The sequence below is a fragment of the Neomonachus schauinslandi genome, chromosome 5 (genome assembly GCF_002201575.2).
Source record: "Neomonachus schauinslandi chromosome 5, ASM220157v2, whole genome shotgun sequence".
NCBI lineage: Eukaryota > Metazoa > Chordata > Mammalia > Carnivora > Phocidae > Neomonachus > Neomonachus schauinslandi.
The window spans coordinates 99,373,706-99,394,509 of NC_058407.1; the positions used below are offsets into that span (position 1 = coordinate 99,373,706).

The 20,804-nt window shown below is 42.8% G+C and overlaps 1 protein-coding gene across 2 annotated transcripts in view; it reads right to left on the reverse strand.

The window, feature by feature from the left end:
* PRMT8 (protein arginine methyltransferase 8) overlaps window positions 1-20,804 on the reverse strand; it is a 90,978-nt gene that overhangs the window by 38,549 nt on the left and 31,625 nt on the right. The window contains exons 3-4 of one of the 2 annotated variants that reach the window (XM_044914962.1): window positions 13,866-14,047; window positions 275-430 (exon numbers count right to left, since the gene is read on the reverse strand). In XM_044914962.1, coding sequence (XP_044770897.1) covers window positions 275-430; window positions 13,866-14,047 — 338 coding nt within the window. The remainder of the gene's footprint in view (window positions 1-274; window positions 431-13,865; window positions 14,048-20,804) is intronic. The other variant, XM_044914961.1, reaches the window with a different exon arrangement.

Sequence of the window (20,804 nt, forward strand, 5' to 3'; positions counted from 1 at the left end):
ATGATGACACCAGAATGATTTCCAGAAAGTCAAAAATCCTCCCTAAATGTCAGCATTTGTCAGGGCAAGGAGCCAGGAGCAATGCCCAAGTGACAGGGAGCCCTGCGAGCTTGCCCCACCTCCTAAGAGTCACACTTGATTTTCTCTACCTCTCCTCAAGGGTGTGGCCCCAGCAAGGAATGGACCTAGATTTGTACTTGTGGGAGGGGCAGGAGAAGGTAGGAGGCAGCTGGTTCTACAGGAGCCAACAGGAGGGAGGGAGTCGCATGCTCACCCCAAATACTTTCTTGGCCCCTGCTTTGGCAGCAAACATGGAAAGGATCCCAGTACCACTCCCAACGTCCAGCACCACTTTGTCCTTGAACACATGCTTATTGTGGTACATGGAGTTCCGGTAGGTGAGTGTCCGCACCTCATCCTTCAGCATTTCCTGTGGAAGGAAAGGCAAGGCAATGTCAATGTATTCAAGCGACCTAGGAGTACACCAAGGTCATGGACCCCAGGACTGTCCTGTTAAATTTTTCAAGAATACAGCCACTTTGGAAAACAGTGTGGAGATGCCTCAGAAAATTAAATATAGAGCTACCCTATGATCCAGCAATGGCACTACTGGGTATTTACCCCAAAGACACAGATGTAGTGAAAAGAAGGGCCATATGCACCCCAATGTTCATAGCAGCAATGTCCGCAATAGCCAAACTATGGAAAGAGCCAAGATGCCCTTCAACAGATGAATGGATAAAGAAGATGTGGTCCATATATACAATGGAATATTACTCAGCCATCAGAAAGGATGAATACCCAACTTTTACATCAACATGGATGGGACTGGAGGAGATTATGCTAAGTGAAATAAGTCAAGCAGAGAAAGTCAATTATCATATGGTTTCACTTATTTGTGGAACATAAGGAATAGCATGGAGGACATTAGGAGAAGGAAGGGAAAAATGAAGGGGGGTGGAGATCAGAGGGAGAGATGAACCATGAGAGACTATGGACTCTGAGAAACAAACAGGGTTTTAGAGGGGAGGGGGGAGGAGGGGTTGGTTAGCCCGGTGATGGGTATTAAGGAGGGCACGTACTTCATGGAGCACCAGGTATTATACGAAAACAATGGATGGTGGATCACCACATGAAAAACTAATAATGTATTGTATAGTGACTAACATAACATAATAAAATAAAATTAAAAAAAAAAAGAATCTCAGTGATGGGGGTGCCTGGCTGGCTCAGTCACTGGAGCGTGCAACTCTTGATCTTGGGGTTGTGAGTTTGAGCCCTGTGTAGGGTATAGAGATTGCTTAAAAATAAAATCTTTAAAAAAATCTCAGTGATGTCATTAGGCCAAGCTGCAGGAGAGTATTGTAGGGCAGCTGGACTAGGGGCTACCTGTACACTTATAAACAACTCCAGCCTTAAAACTCTACCCAAGAAAGATAATTTTGTACTATAAAAGGAGAAACCCATGTCCAGCCCTGGGAAAACTTCCATCTACCAAAGAAAAAAGGAAAGATCAGTGCAATGCAACCTGAGGGATTTAAGTTAAACCTAAAGCAGAATCTTCTGCCACCATGAAAGAATTGTCTTCAAACAGGTTATTAGAGGAGGCTTTGTTTCGTGTGTGTGTGTGTGTGTGTGTGCATACCTTTTTCATTTGCTTTTTTTAAAGAATGGAAAACATATTTCTTTGCTCACCATTATTCAAGTGCTTTGTGGCCTAAAAGAAAGCAGGTTACCCCTTACAACTGTCTCCAATCTAAGGAGAACATGATTAATCTGTGTATGGTGGTGAGGCAGAGACCTTTGTCCATTCAGGCTATCAGGAAACACTTTTTCTTTTTTTTTGAGAGAAAGAGAGCATGCAAGCAGGGTGGGGAGGCAGAGGGAGAGGGAGAGAATCTTAAGCAGGGTCCACACCTGACATGGGGCTCAATCTCACTACCCTGAGGTCATGACCTGAGCCAAAATCAAGAATTGGACATTTAACTGACTGAGCCGCTCAGGCACCCCAAACACTTCTGACTAATTCATCACCAATAGTACTGGGGTTATAGTATAATTTTAGTATAATGTTTAGTATAACTTGCATACAATAAAAAGCACAAATTTTAAATGCATGGTTAGGTATAGAGTTTTTTTTTTTAATTTAAATTCAGTTAGCCAACATATAGTACATCACATGCCCTCCTAGGGGTAAGAGTTTAAACAAATGTATACCTGTGTAACCACCACTATAACCAAGATATAGAACATCTCCACCCCCCTAGAAAGTCCTTAATGTCCCTTGGGCAGTCAATCCCCACCACCACCCAAATGATTAATCATCTAACTTCTATCACTGAAGTTTCCTTCTGTCTTCATATAAATTAAATCATATGGTATGTACACTTTTGTGTCTGGCTTCCTTTGCTCAATATAAGGTTTTTGATGTTCATCTACTTTATTGCATATATCCAAGGTTTGTTCCTTTTTTCTTGTTCTTGTTGTATTGACTAGTATTCCATTGTATGGACATTTATCCATTCACTTGTCGATGGGTATTTGGATTGGTACAAATAAGTCAGGTACAAACATTCTTGTATAAGTATATTTGAGGATATGTTCTCATTTTCCTTGGGTAAATACCTAGAAATGGGTTTGCTGGTAGGTGTTTAATATCATAAGAAATTGCCAGTTTTCCAAAATAGTTGCTCTAGTTCATGATCCCACCAGCAATGCATGAGATCTCAAGCTGCTTCACATGCCAGCAACTTATTATTATCACTTTTTAAAATTTTATTCATTCTTGTAGATATGAGCTGGTATCTCATGACAGTTTTAATTGCATTTCCCTGATATCTATTGATGTAGATAAATTTTTCATGTGCTTATTAGCTATTCATATAAATCTTCTATGCTGTGTCTGTTTGAGTCTTTTGTCCACTTTTTTCTTGACCTATCTGTCTTTTCTTTATTGAATTGTAGGAATTTATATATTCCAGAAACAAATCCTTTGTCAGACATATGTACTGTGAATATCTTCTTCCAATCTGAGATTTGCCTTTTCATTTTCTTGATGTTGTCTTTTGAAAAACAGTTTTTAGTTTTGATAAAGGCCAAGTTTGTAGGTGTTTTTTTTTTTTTAATGATTAGAATTTTTTGTGTCCTGCCTAATTTTTATCTACCCCAAGGTCACAAAGATAATCATCTATGTTTTCGTCCAGAAGTTTTATAGTTATGGCTTTTACTTTAGGTCTATGATTCATGTCAAATTAATTTTTTTCATATGCTGTAAATTAGGGAAATGAGTTCATTTTTTTATATAAAACAGGTGATGTAAGCACCATTTATAGAATAAACTCATTTCCTCCATTGAATTACCTTGCCATCCTTGGCAAAGATCAATTAACTATGTATTTGTAGCTTCTCTGACCTGTTCCATTAATATACCAATTCAACACTAACTTGATTACTGTAGCTTTATATTAACTTTGAAATAAAGTAATGTGAGTCCTAGTTCTTTTTTTACAAGTTTTATTTTAGATCCTATGCATTTCCATATACATTTTAGAGTCTGCTTATTAATTCATACAGAACAGCCCCCTGGAGTTGATTGGAATTGCATTGAATCTATAAATCAATTTGGAGAGAATTGATATCTTACAAATATTGAGTCTTACAATCCAAGAACACTGACACAGCTTTCCATCTATTTAGGTCTCCTTTAATTTCTCTCTGCAATGTTTTATAGATTTTAAAAGGCTTGCATTTCTTTCATTGAATTTATTCTCAACTATTTTACTTTATGGTATTGTATATGATATTTTTAAATGTTATTTTCCAATTGTTTTATGTCAGTGTATATATTGAACATATTGTGTTTTGCAGGCTTGCTCACTTCCCACACTAATTGTAGTATGATTTTTTGTAGATTCCTTTGTTTTTCTATGTAAAAAATCTTGTCACTTGTGAATTAAGACAATTTTACTTCTTTTTTCCAATCTGTATGCCTTATATTTTTTGTTCTTTCCTTTTGTTTTACTGCACTGGCAAGGACTACCATACAATAAAACATTGAATAAAATAGGAGAAGACAGGCATTCTTTCTGTGTTCCAATAATGTAAATGTCACCATTGAGCATAATGTTAGCTGTGGGCTTTCTATAAATGTCTTTTATCAGATGAAGACGTTCTTTTCTATTTATAATTTGCTGAGAGCTTTTATCATGATTAGCATTGAATTCTGTCACATGCTTTTTCTACATTTATTGAAATGGTATGTGACTTTTCTCCTTTATTCTGATAATATGTTGAACTCCAGAGATTGGTTTCAAATGCTAAACCAACATTTTGTCATGACGTATTATCCTTTTTAAATATTGCTGGGTTTTATTTACTAATATTTTGTTGCAGATATTTCTATCTATCTTTGTGAGACATTAATCTGTAATTTTCTCTTACCTTTCTCTGGTAATAAGTTATGCTGACTGAGCTCATCACACAAGTTAGAAAGTGTTCTCTCATATACTTTCTGAAAAAGTTTGTGTGAGATAGGTATTTTTCTTCTTTAAATATTTGACATATAATTCACCAGTAAAACTATCTGGGCCTGGAGTCCTTTTTGTGGGAAGATTCAATTTTTCAATAGATAGAGGGCTGTTTTAGTTTTCCGTGCATTCTTACATCAGTTCTGACAAAGTGTTTTTCCAAGGAATTTATCCATTTCAGCTAAGAGATCAAATTTATGGGCATAACATTGTCATAATATTCTCAAATTACCTCTCAAATGTTTATATAATCTGTACTAATGTCCTTGTCTTACTATAATTTGTATTTCATCTGACTTTTTCTTGATCAGTCTAACTAGGGGTTATCAATTTAATTAGTCTTTTCAAAAACTAACTTTTAGCTTCGTTGATTTTCTATATTGCTTTATGTCTACTTCATTGATTTGTGCTCTCATCTTTATTATTTGCTTTTCCAAACTTACTTGGGTTTTCTTTTCTGCTTCATAAAGTAGAAGTTTTGATCATTGATTTTGTACCTTGCTTTTTGTCTAATATAAGCATTTAAAGTTATAAATTTATGGGGTACCTGGGTGGCTCAGTTGGTTAAGCATCCAACTCTTGATGTCAGCTCAGGTCATGATTTCAGGATCATGAGATTGAGCCCTGCATCAGGCTCCATACTGAGTGTGGAGCCTACTTAAGATTCTCTCTCTCCTTCTCCCTCTGCCCCTCCCCACTATAAATAAATAAATAAATAAATAAATAAATAAATAAATAAAGTTATAAATTTCCCTCTAGGTTTTGCTCTAATTACAACCCACAAATTTCCATGTGTCTGTTTCTTAGTTCAGAAACAGCTATAACAAAATACTATAGACTGGGTGGCTTAGAAAACAAACGTTTCTCACAGTTCTGGAGACTAGAAATCCAAGATCAAGGTACCAGCAGATCCATTATCTGGTGAGGGCCTGCTTCATGGTTTGCATATGGTCATCTTTTCCTTGTAGCCTCACGTGGTGGAGAGTAGAGTGAAAAAACAAGCCCTCATGTCTCTTTTTATTTTTTCAAGATTCCAGAATACATTATAAATTTATTTTGCTGAGAGAAGGATAGATTATCTAATAAATGATGCTGTAGTACCGAACAACCTGTATAGAAATATGGCTGGACCATAACCTCACAGGATATAGAACATTACTTAAAGATTAAATACTTAAAAAAATAAAGATTAAATAAACACTTAAGTATGGAAAAAAAAAACAAAAAATAACTTCAGCAGAATTTTTAGGAGACTGTATTAGTTTTCTATTCCTGCTGTTACAAATTACCAAAGACTTAGTGATTTAAAACAACACAGATTTGTTATCACACAGTCTGGAGGTCAGAAGTCTCATCCAGGTCTCATTGGCCCAAAATCAGGTGTCGGCAGGGCTGTGTTCCTTCTGGAAGATCTAGGACAAAATCCATCCCCTTGCCTTTTACAGCTTCTAGAAGGTACCTGCATTCCTTGGCTCATGGCTCCTTGCTCCTTCAAAACCAGCAACTGCATCACTGTAACCTCTGTCTCCATTGTCCTCACATCTCCCTCTCTGACTCTGACCTCACTCTCCTGCTTTCTTCTTTCACTTATTGGGACTCTTGTGTCATGTCTCCTCTTAGTATACTAATCCCATTCATGAGGGCTCCACTTTCATGACCTACTTACCTCCCCAAGGCCCTACCTCCTGATACCAATATACTGGGCATTAAGATTTCAATATATGAATATTGAGGGGGACACAAAATTCGGTCCATAGCATTGTGTTTTCACTATCATTCAGTTTCCAATATTTTCTAATTTCTCTTGTTATTTCTTCTCTGACCTTGTTTTCAGTGCTGCTTAATTTCCGAGTATTTAGAGATTTTCTCAATAATTTATTGGTTTTGGTTTCTAATTTAATTCCATATGATCAAAATAATGTATTCTGCATGATTTCAGTGTTTTAAAATGTATTAAGATTTGTTTATGGCCTGACATATGATCTATCTTAGTGAATGTTTCAATGTGTACTTAAAAGGAATGTGTATTCTTTTAGTTTGGAGATGCAATGTTCTACAAAAGCCTATTAGGTCAGGTTATTTGATTGTATCATTCAAATTTCTACATCTTACTGATTTGTGTGTGTGTATTTGTTCTATCAATTATCAAGAGGGAAGTGTTAAAAAAAAATCTTTAACCATAGTTGGGGATTTGTATTTTTATCCTTCTAGTTCTATAGATTTTGCTTGATGTTTTTGAAGTTTTGTGCACACATGTGTGACAGCTTTGTAATGTGTCACCTTGGCTTGCTACTCTGCATTTCCCATAATTCTCTTTCTACTATGTTACCAGTTAAAGTGGGCCATAGAGGAGATTTGGAAGGTAAAAAGGAGGCAGGAAGCATTTTGTAGTGCACACGTCATTGACGAAGTGTTGACTCACTTTGTTGGCATGAAGCAGCAGCTGGACCTTCTTCCGTTTCTCTGTCTCCTGAGCCGGGTGTGTGTGTATAGCTCCATGGTGAAACTCCCAGCCTCTATAGGATATGATCACCACCAAGGTCAAAGGCAATAGAATGGGCATGTCTTTCAGTCTGTCGTCATAGGGTTCAAGCTTGTGCTTATTGGTTCTAGCTTCTCCTGATCTCCCCATATTTTACATTCATATTCTTTTCTGGCTACCTGCCCTGTGGACTTCAAGCTCCAGCATAGACATGGAGACACAGCCTTACACAATTACATTAGCCAATTCTCTGTGTGTATGTGTGGAGATATATATATATATATATATATCTGGATCAACTTTCATGGTTGAACTCTGTCTGATACAGAATTTGATACCAAGAATATCTCTTGAATATAAGGATGTATTCTCTGAATTGGTTTTCAGTTTTCTGGAATCTGATTAGAATTAAAGGCACTAATGCCTCTATTGCCAATGATAAGGAGGACACAAGTGGCCAATAGCATGAAATGGCAAAGTAGTCACTCAAAACTTTAGATACCTATAATAAAGTATCTATGGAAGACCAGATTCTGGATGACCAAGTATTTTCTACCTTAGAACATTTTAGTCAACATAAGAGGTATAATGGGTGGGTTAGTTGGTTGGTTACTACTAACTGTTCTAAAAAACATGGAGAAAGAAAATGAACTTAGGAATTTAAATTCTCAGCTCAAGGTCTGCACATAGCACCCAAAAGCTTCTATGATTTCTCTGGGGAAAAAAACACACACAAACAAAAACATTTCCTGTAGGTACAGGGCCAAGATTTCCAAAAACCAAATCCAAAGTCTAATCATACAAGTGCCTGAATTACAACACAAATTGCATTCTCATCCTTGCAAGGCCTCTTTTGTTAAAGTTGAGGCATCTGTTGGGAATGAACAGGATCCTAAAAATTGGAATGGAAACATATAGGAAACATATGATTAAGGTGGGACCTCAAGTTCCTAAATTACAGAATCTTCTTTGCCAGTAGAAGCATCTTCTTCCCCTGCCTGAGGGAGTTAGTTTTCCTTTTCCTGAAGAATCATATTGGCTTCCCTTGAGGTAGTTGCTTGCAAGTACTGCTGATTCTCCTCAGGATCTACCCCTGCTTTCTTTTCTGCTAGCCCTATAACTAGATTCAATTCCAATCAGGCCCCAAAGGGTGAGGTATATAATGTGACTCATGAGGAGGTATGATACACACCAAAATGGTATTTCTCATTTATATAGATTGAATCCTGGGGAATATGTATGGGAATGTGTATTAAAGCTGTGGGATCAATGTGGAAGGAATGTAAAGTTGAATGGGGCCAAGTTTATTGATATGGGCTCACTAAGCAGAGATTCTGGATTCACTATTTGTGCTTAGAGGCTTAGAATGCCTGTAACAGTTGGTTTGTTTGAGTAGCTGAAACATGGACCCAAGGTTAGCCTCCACTAAATGAAGTTGAAATGCTAGAACTTCCTTGGTATGCTGAAGAGAAAGGTATGCAAAGGCTTAGAAGATTGGAATGTTAGAGTGCATTTGTCATGTGAGACTTACTCACCAACATCAGAGAACAGACCTTTGACCACAGCTGTGAAAAATAAGTTTGCAAGGGGAGTCCAGCATCCTTGAAGAGCTCTGTGGTTGCTCTTCTCTATAGGTCAGAAATTACAGTGGGAACTGCTACCATCGAACTGAGATCCCTAATTGCAATGGGAATAATATCAAACTGGGATTCTGGGGAGGCACAGGTCAAATCACAGCACCTAATCACCATATATTAGGTGGGTGTGGTTACTGCAAAGGACTTGGGAGCCAAAGCAGTAATCAGAACTCTGACTTGCAGAGACCTATGGTGTTGGCCATAGGTCTTTAGAAAAGAGATCATAGAGTGTTTAGAAAAGAAATAGCTAGGAAGCATCCTGAATTCTTACTCGATCTGTTTAAGCAGAAAAATTATAGGTCTAGTGAACAAAGGTCTGGTTTGAATCATTAAATCTAGAGTCACACTGTTCAACTGATTCCCAGACTTGAGCCAGTTAACAGACACAGAACTCTTGAATGAAGGAAAGGCTATGTTCCATGAAGAAAAACCCTGTTACAGTGCCAAAAATGAATACTGTTAATCTTTCTTCCAGTCTTCACCAACAGGACCTGCAGCCATTACCACATTACAGTGTGACTAAATTGGAGAAAGGAAAATAAACAAATTTTTGAGAATTATTGGATATTGGCTCTGAACTGACACTAATTCCAGGAGACCCATTAGTCCAGGAGACTAATTTCAGGAGACCCACGTCCCCATTCAAGTGGCCTATTTGCCTATGAGAAAATGGAAATGGATCTTGGAGAATGACTATAGATTATCATAAACATAATCAGGTGGTGATTTCGATTATAGCAGCTGTTCCAGATGTCATTTTAGTGCTTGAGAAAATCAATACAGAGGATTGCTGATTTGTTGTTGTTATCAGTTTTAGCAATTGATCCACCTATATTTCTTTAAATCACAGCTCCCACGCTTTTGAGGTCTTTAATCCAGAGCATCATTTAGCTTCTGTGTGTCAATTTCCCCTTCTGGAAAATGGAATGATAATAGTACCTACTTCGTAGGGTTGTTGTGATGATTAAATAAATGCAGCAAGTGTTACAAAAGTGTTAGCTCTGGCTCTTTGTGACAACTGTCACCATTTTCATCCATGCAAAGAAACAGTTGAAGGTGAGCAACAATTGAGGAATGGAGGCAAAATAGTGGCAAAGTTTTCGGAGATTCATCAGCCATAGCCAGAGTTGGAAGTCCTTATTGCCTGTCTTCTTGGAATTAGATTGGCCCAGTGCCTCTGCAGATTCTGTTGTTGCTAAAGGGGAGCTTCCCAGATGCCCATCTTTAATTCAATGCTTTCTGTCACTTCTTTGACCCCCTCTTTCCTCTAAGGCTTCAGACCACAGGAGTTTGGTCCAAAGCTACAAGTTCTGGGAGAAGAGTTGTGACTTAGCAAGGCTTCCCTTGCTCAACCCGCCAAAAGAGAGGCTCTCTCCCGTTCCTCCACCCCTGCTTTAATCATCCCTAGGAGAGAAAAGCCCAAAGAAGTCTCCAGACATTTCAAACAAGAGCATGCCACTCTTTGTTGAAAACGATTCCCAGCCCCCAGCTGTGGATGCCTTTGTCTCCCAGCTTCCCTGCCTATTAAACACATGACAGCACATTGACTAATTGTTGGGAAATGAGGCCCTGAAGAATCTATTTCAAAAGAACCTGCAGCAAGATTGTCAAAAGAAGAGAGCTGGCCGGGAGTGGGATCAGTGCCCAGGACTGGGGGCTGGGAACACAGCCCCACCAGCAGGCATTCTTCTGGCTGCCAAAGAACCAAGCCCAGGGGCCCACTGTCAAAGATGCTGGGAATTTGGAGCTGGGATTTGGGAGGTCGTGGATCTGGCCCCCTCCCCTCTGAGAGCCTCAGTAAGCACACATCTGTCATTTCCTCTCCTATTCAAGATTCCATTCCTCTCAGAGATGCCCTGTAACAGCTGGGCCATGGGATGGAAGAACAGAAGTGTCCAGAATCACCTCTTACTGTGCTCTCCCAGCCCCTAGGAGTGCCCTCCCCCAAACTCGACACTTCTTGTTTGTATTCACAGACTAATCAAACCCAATCCATCCAGTACCATGTTTCCTAAACACTCACTGATCACTATTAATCAGCAAGCTGGCGATGTTGCTGCCTGCCCGTGAGCATCTTGTTAATGATGGGAGAAGACTGCCAAACGGCCAGCTCAGCTCTGGATGGGGAGGTATGGGTCTTGTCCAGATGGAGGTATGGGACTTGTCCAGACTGAGGAGGCAAACGCATTGCTGCAAACTGCCTGGCATAGAAAGGAGATCCCTGGTGCTTGATAATGAGAAACGAGCAGGCCCTGTCTCTGCAAAGAACAATGTTCAGAGTCCATCCACATGTCCCCTACCTTTTTTTATACCAGATGATCTTGGGGACCAAACAGGGTGGAGAGAGACCTCAAGGGTGAAGGAAGCCTAGGTAGCCACCTCTACACTGAAGACCTATGCATTTCCCAAGAAGCCAGATCTAGAGATGGATGGCCTACAGCAGCAGGAGGGTGATCAGAAATACTTCCAGATGCAAAGCATTGCTAAAACTATTCTGGGGCAGGTTACTAAGGAAAGAAATGTTATGTATGACCTGAGAATCATTTGTTCCATGTTTATTAGCTCAGTCTGCACTATATTTATATATGTTTATGTATAAGTTTGGGTTTTCTATCAATACATGAAATGGAGGGAAGCTGGTACAATATTTATTTGATGGCCCTTGGTTTCTTCTCCCACTGGAGATCACACCCTCCAGGATGCACAGCCATGTGCTGACCAGGCATCACCTGAGTGATCAGATTAGCAACCATGTTAACAAACCTTTACAAATCAGTCAGTGTCAAGCCCTGGGTTAGAGGCAGGGGAACCAAGTCCTGAGGGAATTATAGAAGTTAATCCTAGCACAGGAGAGCACATTGTAGGAGCCAAAAACTTAGTTATCCAGAGGGAGTTGTCCCAGAAGTCAATCACAGGAGGCTCCATTGGGGGGGGTGGAGCTTGAAGACCAGGGAAGGAAGGGCATGAGGTGCACATCATGATTGATTGGTTTCTAGGGGAGGGATTTCAAGCAAGCCCAAGGGGAGGCATTTTGGGGAATTACCATCTCTCCTAGGAATCTACCTCATTGAAATAGGTGCCCAGACCCACATGCCTGTTAGAATTTGTCATGTTGTGGGGGGGGGGGCTGGGTGGCCCAGTTGTTAAGCATCTGCCTTCGGCTCTGCTCATGGTCCCAGGGTCATGGGATCGAGTCCCACATCGGGCTCCCTGCTCGGCAGGAAGCCTGCTTCTCCCTCTCCCACTCCCCCTGCTTGTGTTCCTTCTCTCACTGTGTCTCTCTCTGTCAAATAAATAAAAAATCTTTTAAAAAAAAAAGAATTTGTCATGTGGATGACATGTCCTCTAACTAGGGACAGGGTGAGCTCTTAAAGATGTCCTTTCTGCCTCCCAGAACCTCTCACAGGTCTAGGATAGGGCTTAGTGCACCACCTCACCCCTACCCCCACTCCCATGGGGAACAGGATCAGGGAAGGTACAGCAGCTCACTTATCTGCCCTAAGATGGGACATGTGAGCCACCAAGAACAGGAGCAGGCTCAGCTGCCCTGGCCCTCCTAGGCCAGGACCCCCAGAACAAGCACAGGGCCCACTCTTCCTCCCCTGCAGGTCCCACGCCTAACAATTTTATGTGAACAGCAGTTCTTGGGGGTCAAACCCTGAGTCTCCCCAAGGTGAATGAGCCAAGCCTCTGAGTCTAGAATTAACTGAGGGACCCCTCCTTCTCTCTCTGTCTCCATATGGAATTGCAAAGGAACCACCAGAAACAAAGTCAAAGTTCCCAGAAAGAAAGACCTGGTTTAAAGTCTATAAGGCATGGTAGCTACGGATGAAACTCCTGGGTCCCAAACATAAAGGTTTCATTCCTAGCTCTGCCACTTGTTAGCTTGTGACCTTGCACGCAAAAGACACAAGGAATGAAAGTTGATCTGGATTCTTAAGATCTCACATCCTCATGTATAAACTGGGGACAAATAATCCTGTATTCCTCAAGTTCATTATAATGAATTTATATTATTTTATAAGTAGGTTGGTGGGTGGCATAGGGGATAATGTGCCTCTTTAAAAAAGGAATATATGAAATCAAAACAGAAACAAAAAGAGTAAATACTAAGTAATACAAATTTGGCTTGTCTAAAAACAAACACACAAATAATTATAATTGGGGACAAAACCCAACTTCATAGGGTTGACCCGAGGAATAAATGAGCCAATCATGTAAAATCTTGGAACAACACCCAGCATGCTGTAAGCACTCAAAAAAAAAAAAAAGGAAAGAAATGCTGGCTATTATTTTTTAAATACTCTTCTGGCAGTGACAGTGTTACCATTTTGTCACAGGGAGGGTTTACAGAGGCATCTAATTGAAAGGGGAACTTGGAGACTTATTTCAAAAACGCATTTGCAAAGCAAGCAAGGCTTTGTTCCTTTTTCAGTATTATTTCATACTGTAAGGGGATAATAGAAATATTTTCTTCATAGGGTTCTTAGGTGATTAAGTGAAATGATATGTATAATGTGCTTAGAACAGTGCCCAGCACTGCGTAAGCACCTGGTTAAAGAATAAACACTCCCCGGTCTGGGTGGCTGGAGAAAATGCTGGAGGTGAGGGGGGTGGAGGCTTCCTGGCTGTAGGGGAGTTCTGTTCTGTTCCACAAGGAACATAAATCTTCCCCTGCTGTGGTACAAGTCAAGCATTTAGACACAAGAATTTCCCGAGAATCAATCAGGATGGCAGACCTGGGCCAGGTTTCCAAGGAAGCTTGCTGTATTTCTTCCCCTGGAGGTGCTCACTGGTCTAGGACCTAAGGGTTCATGTTCAGGCCTCCCTGAAGACCAGACATCATGGCCTCTGGAAGGTGTTCTCAGCCTTAGGACTCAAGCTGCAAAGCATCTGAGCTCCTAGAGCAGGGACCTAGAGCAAAGACATCTGGTCCACCTGGATCACCTGGGCTTAGGGTCTCGAAGACTCAGGGGCCGAACCATAAAACAAAGAAACCTTAAGCCCCCCTTGCTCTCTGGCCAAGAAACACACAGACATATGCTTCTAGATACTCACCTGCTGCTGGCCTGGCCCTGACCATCTCCCAGAGAGGCTCACAGGAGGGAGGGCCAGGGGCCTTGGGCCCCTGAGAAAACCTCCTTTATGACAGTAGACAATACATTACGCTGCCTCAGAAAACAGTGATGGAACAGCAGGGCTGAGCTCAGCATGCTTTACCTCGTGGATCCCAAAGTGGGCGTAGGAGTCGAAGTAATAATCTCTCGAGGTCATCTCTTCCGGGTTCAGCAGCTTGGACATCTTGCCCCGTCCTGGGCAGCTGGGTTGAGTGGACACATGATGGACACATTGCACAGGCTTGGGTGGGACGACGGGCTGAGGGGGCTGCGGGGGGGGGACTGCTCACCTGAGGGGAAGAGAAGGGGCCTGGTGTCAACAGCAGCACTGAGGCCCTGCCCTCTGAGATGCCGCCTTTCCTTCCTTCCCCTCCCTGAGCCCCTGGCTCCAATCGCCACAGCAGCCACTCCTAAGGGGCAGATGGACCCTTCCGGCTTTCTGGCAGGCCCACTGAGGGCTGTGACTTGTAGAGAGGCGCCATGCTACTGAGGAGCCAGAAAGACCTCAAATTAATCCAATCTCATCACTTGCTAGTCAGGTGACCTGAGCCAATCTGGGCCTCAGTTTCCAGATCTGCTAAATGAGGACAAAAATACATTCCTTTATAGGCGAATAGTGGACTCTCACTGAAGGGAGAGATGCATAGCATCACATAGCCTGGTGGCTGGAGTATAGATTCCAGAGCCAGTCTGCCAAAACCGGAACCCCAGCTCTGCCACTCAGGAGCTATGCACCCAACCTCGGGCAAAATTAACCTCTCAGGGCCTTGGTTTCCCCATCCCTCAAATGGGAATAAAATGATCCCCACGTCCTAGAATCACCCTGAGGATCAGATAGTTGTTATTTGTGAAGTGCTTATAAAAGGGCCTAGCACATAATCAGTATTTGTTAAACTGAATCCCACCTGCACCCTTAGGAAGATCGAGTCCCTGGGCTTCCCTCCAGCAGACCGCACTTGTCCCCCAAAATGCAGGTCTCTTAGGTTCTGGGGCCTCACACCTATTGTCTTCCCTCCTGCTTTCTGTGAACTTCACTCTGAACTTCGGCAGAAGTCTACTCTGAACTGTGAATGCCCACGCTGATGGTGGCCTCCTTCCTGCGCACAACCAAGCATGCTCTTTCTGGGTTCCCAACCCTGCCATGCAGCCCCACTCTACACTCCACTGCTGCTGCCGGTCCCTGGCCAGCACCTCTGCCTTCACAGGCTAAGGGGAGGAGGGAGAAGGAGAGGAAGTTCAGGGAGTTTTGGAGCCCAAACATTTGGCTTGACTGCAGACACGAGGTCATCCTAGAAGAAACTTCTCTCCCCGGAGCGTAAGAATCCAGGTGTGCACAGCACAGCAAAGGCCTCAAAGCAGGGTAAAAGTTTAAAATATAGAGAAGCAGGATTATCCAGTAGTTGGTCCTCTGGGACTCCTGGATCCCATCCTGCCTCTAGTAAAATTAAAAACAGATATTGAGAGTCAGGTGGTACGGTATAAAGCATAAATCCTGAGGCCACATTGCCTGGCTTTGAAAAACAGCCCTGTTGCTTAGTGGCTGACAAATGACCTTCAGAAGTCATTTGTCATCATGTGCCTCAGTCTCCTCCTCCATAAAATAGACATCATGGTAAAACCCATCTGAGCGAGCAGTCAAAAAGTTTGGGTGAGTTCATACATATGAAGTGTTGAGAACAGTGCCTGGCAATAGTAAGCTCTAATATTATTATTACCGTTATCAATATTATTCAGATTACATAAACATGTCTGTTTCATGCCTTGATTTTCTCATTTGTGAGCTGAATCAGCTCAGACTTATTAATCTCCTTCCCAACAAGGGAAATAGGGAGGCCCTAGGACAGAGCAAGATCAAGAAACCCAAGTGACTCCATCTCTCCATTGTGCTGTGCATACAGCCCCCAGACTGCCCTGTGTCCTGGGCTGTAGGGGAGTGAGCTCAGGGGAGTGTGATGGTCCCATTTTCCTGGTGTATCTAGGCTACAGCCTCTGGGAAATAAGCAGACTTCCCAGTTTAGCAACATCAGATTTGAGGTCGGAGAGATCCCGGCTGGCTGGCAGAGGCAATTGGGGCTGCCTCATTAGAATGCAGCAGGTGTGCCCACCCTCATCTTGGGATATTGGTCACGGTCCCTGGGAGGCTAAAAATAGACTGTCAGTTGCATACTCCCATGCTGGCTTCAGAGTCACCTCTAAAGCTGAAGAAGGCTCCGTGCATGAAGCTGACCCCAATCTTGACTCTATTTAAATACATTAAAGAGAGAAAAAGTCCTCCTGGTCCAGGCAGCATGCATGGTCAGGGTCACAGGAGCCTCCTGCACCCCTGAGCTGCCGTTCAACTCTGATTCCAAGGTTCTCTCTCCTACGAGGTGTCTGAAATCCTTTTCTCAGCTGCCAACTTACGAAGTGTCTACCATGCACCATGCATTGCATTCATGAGGCAAAGTGATGATTGAATTTGGGGAAGCATTCACCTCGATAACCACAGGTCAAACCATGAGGACAAAGAGGTGACTGTGGCCCAGTCCCTGGTCCCAAAGGCTGTCAGCCTGGCTCAGCCTCTTGCAGAGGGGACTTGCACTCTGTCCATTAGCTGATAGTTGTGTCCTGTCCCTGGAGACCGGGAGTGGGATGGGAAACAGCAGTGACCCATGGTCCCCAGGCATTCAGCTACCTGGAGGGTTGCTTTTCATCCCATAAATGCCTACTGAATATCAGCTGTGGCAAAACACTGCAGGTTCTGTGGAAGAACAGAGACGAATAGTAAGAGTGCCCTCAAAGGACTCTGCTTTTTTGGTAGGAAAGTAAAACCTTAGAAGGCTCCACTAGATGATGGAATAGGATTTGTTTTACAAGAGAACCTTGAGCAAATTGTTCTGGGAGTTTCAAATAGAGAGAATTCACTTTAAAGAATCAGAAAAGCTTGGGATAGCTGGCAGTGGGGTAGGTGGGGAGCTTTCTGAATGGATTTTGGTAGATGGAAATGGTGGGAGGGGATTCTAGGAGGAGGAAATGGCTGGAGCAAAAGGTAAAGGGGCAGAAAGCTGTGAGCTTATGTGAGGAGCAACTTGGCCGAGATAGTGGGAGATTCCATTGAAAGGAAATTAAGGCCAGGCTAAGAGGTTGTAATTAAATACAAGACAATGGGGAGTTGGTGGTTTGTTACCAGAGAGTTCCATGCTTAAGCTCTACTTTAGGAAGATTAATGTGGTGGCGGTGTGCAGGAGGGGCAAGGAGGAGAAATGACAAGTCAAGGGACTAGGGTTGGGGAAGCAAGGTATGAACTTATGAGGCCATTTTCAAAGTCCAGTCAAGAAATAATGAGAACCGGAACTACCATTGTGTTAGAGGGCCCGCCCGCCAGGGAAATGACAGAAATTGAATCTTCACAGAGATTGCCTGTGGGCTGGCAACTGACGGGATATAGGGGAAAAGAGAAATGTTGGAACCCAAGATAACCCCAACAATTCAAGCCTCGGTGACCAGAAAAACAGTGGTGACATTAATAGAAAAAAGCAAGTCAGCAGGAAGAGCAGGTGAGGCGAGAGGGGGGAATAATGAATTTCCGCTTGGATTTGTGAAGTTTAAAATGTCATTGAGTCATATAAGAAAAGAGTCTAGAGGGCGCCTGGGTGGCTCAGTTGGTTAAGCAACTGCCTTCGGCTCAGGTCATGATCCTGGAGTCCTGGGATCGAGTCCCGCATCGGGCTCCCTGCTCGGCGGGGAGTCTGCTTCTCCCTCTGACCCTCCCGCCTCTCATGTGCTTTCTCTCTCTCATTCTCTCTCTCTCAAATAAATAAATAAAATCTTTAAAAAAAAAAAAAAGAAAAGAGTCTAGCAAGCAGAGTAGTACAGTCCCAGTCAATAAACATCATAAATAGAATTGAAAAGCAAATGATAAAATGAGAAGTACCTTTCTAACATAGATGGATGAAAGTGAATATCCTTAATATGTAGAGAGCTTTTATAAACCAATAAGAGGGAAGCAAGCATCCCTCATTTAGCATTGAACAAAGGATCTTACCGTTAATTCACATGAAAATAAACAAATGACAAATGAACATGAGGCAAAAATATTTAGCCTCTCTAGAAACCAGGTAGCTTCAAATTTAAAAAAAGTTATCATTTTTAATTATTAAATAAGCTTGACTCCTCCCACAACTATGATAACACTGCACTTGTAAAGGCTGTAGAGAAAGAAGTACTTTTATATAGTTCTAGAGAGGATTTTTCTGGAAGGCAGTTTGATAAAAATGCATTAAAAGTCTTTGAAAGCACAAATCCTTAAACCCAGTAATTACTTCTTTTGGAATTCATCCTGAGGAAAGAGTCATGGCAGACAACACAAAATGGGAGTCAACCTAGAGGTTCCACGAAACAAAACTGATTACATAAACTATGGTACATCCACACAACAGAATGCTATACATCCGCTTGTAATGTTGTGGCAGAGTGTTTAATAAAAGAAATATGATCACGATAAACTGTGGGTTGAGGAGAACAAGTGCGAGAAGAATAGACAGTGTGATCACATTTTTAAAATTAAAACCTATTCATGCCTGTGTTAAGAGGGGAGACTCAAGGAAGTCACCAGAATTGGCGACAATTATGACAGGGTGTTGGATGATAAACAGTTAATTCTTTCCTTTCCTGTGCTTGTTGATACTTTCTAAAATGTATGCCATTCACATGTACTACTTTTGAAAAGAGCAAAGCATAATAATATTGGCAAAAAAAAAGAAACTCAATCCCAGACCTCTGAAAAGAAGCCGAGGCTGGCCCTCTGGGGGGAAACCATCTGCTCAGAGAGGGGCTAAGGGGCTCACTTGGGAGACACCGCCAGGGAAGGAGGTAGAGGGGAATGAGGCTGCGCCAGGGAGAGAAGCCAGAATCCTCCTTCTCTGAGGACCTTGGAGGCACAGGGGATGTGGGGGGAGAGGCTTCGGAGGATGTGTCTTCACCCCTCCAGTTCTGTGACTGCCCTTCCTCTGAGGATGTGCGAGACAAGCGCTGCAATCCAGTGGCCACTCAACAGCACGAAAGCAAAGACAACCTGTAGCTAGCCTCACTTATCCAGAAGGACGCCATGCTAGGAAGCTGTGCAGTTACTTCTAGAGCTAACGAATTCTCCATGCATGAAGCTGACCCCAATCTTGACTCTATTTAAAGGTATTAAGGAGAGGAAAATTCCTAGCTGGTCGGGGCAGCATACGTACAAGGGCCTCCTGCACCCCTTAGCTCTGATTCTGAGGTTCCCTTTTCCACAGGGTTCCTGAGATTCTTTCCTCCATTGCCAACTTGGAAAGTGTCCACCATGCACCATGCATTACATTCATGAGGCAAGCAGGTGAATGGATTTGGGGGGGGCATTCACCTCAATAACCGCAGGTCAAACCATGAGGACAAAGAGGCACCTGTGGCCCAGTCCCTGGTCCCAAAGGCTGTCATCCTGGCTCAGCCTCTTGCAGAGGGGACTTGCACTCTGTCCATTAGCTGATAATGTGTCCTGTCCCTGGAGGCTGGGAGTGGGATGGGAAACAGCAGTGACCCATGATCCCCAGGCATTCAGCTACCTGGAGTGTTGCTTTTCATTCCATATATACCTACTGAATATCAGCTGTGGCAAAGCACTGTGCAGGTTCTGTGGAAGAACAAAGATGTATACAAACCTTCTAGGTCCCCATATGGGCATATAGGAACTAGTATAGGAATCCAGATGTTTCTGTGGAAGCTATCAAAGTTGGTTAAGCCACAGTGGAAGGTCCTTTGGACGGTATCTGAAAACCCAGCCTTTGCCACATCTGCCTACCCTCCATGGCCCTGGAAAGACTCGAGCAATGTAGGGGATGGGTCTTGGAGGACAATGGTGGGTTCATCTGGGAAGTCAGAAGCCCTGAGTCCTCCATAGGTCAACCAGAGGCTCTGGGTGAAGGCAGCCTTCAAACTTCGACTCATCTTGTCTACATTGGCTGAGAGGGCAGACAAGGGTTGGGAATCACAGTGGGAGATGGAGGCCAGACTGACTCCCGACCTCAGCTCCTCAGTCTCCCATAGCTGTGGCTGTCACAGCTCTGATCTTCTCCCTGTGCCCAAGTTCTTTCCCACCAGATGTTTTAACCCCTCTAGCACTGCAGCATGAGACTTGTGCTCACATTACTCTCAAGTACCATCCTTGATGCAGTGGGATGCTTGGTGCTGCAATGCATACAGAAGCCCTGCCTTGCTCTCCCACCTCCCCCAAGGGCCTCAGGTTCAGGGTACCACTATTTGCAGAATAGCATGTTGCCTGCTTTCCTGGTCTTTTGAGACTCACCTGTCACTGTCAGGATTTCTGACTTTGTTTTCTGCTCTTAGTGCCAACTGCTGATTGGGACTCTTTAGACACTGTAACCTCCCTCTAGGCCTGGCCTTTCCCAAGGCATTTCAGCAGTTTTTCTCCCCAGTAAATCATCTATGATCTTCCTAGTCCACCCCATTCTGCTGGGGTGAATGGGCCCAAGTCCCACTAAATGCTGAGATAAGCTGAAGGGTTGTGGAAACACCAAAGCTGGAGGAAGCACCAAAGCTGGAGACCAAAAGGAGGACGGCTTCCTGAAGAAGTGGTGTTTGAGCTGGCCCTTGAAGGGGTGGAGGGGCAAGGATGGGAGTTCAGGGAGAGCATTTTTTTTAATCTAACTCACTTCCATCTGAAAATAAGGGTAGATGATAGGTGATAATGCTGTTGATGATTGATCCCTAACATTGATTGATCCCTAATGCTAGGCACTGTGCTAAGCACTTGACAAACACCATCTCATAAAATCCTCCTAATAACTCAATGAGGCACTGAAATTTACAAAGAAACTGATGCTCAAAAATTTTAGTCAGAGCTCACAAGTAATGGAGCCAGGACCTAAAGTGCTATCTGTTGGACACCAAAGTCATGCTCTTGACACGGATGCTGTGGTTAGCTCAGTTCAGTCACACCAAGCTTAACTGAGCTACTGCTAGGAGCCCTGTGCTCAGAAATAGGTGGCAAAGCTGACCAAGACAGGAAGTCCAG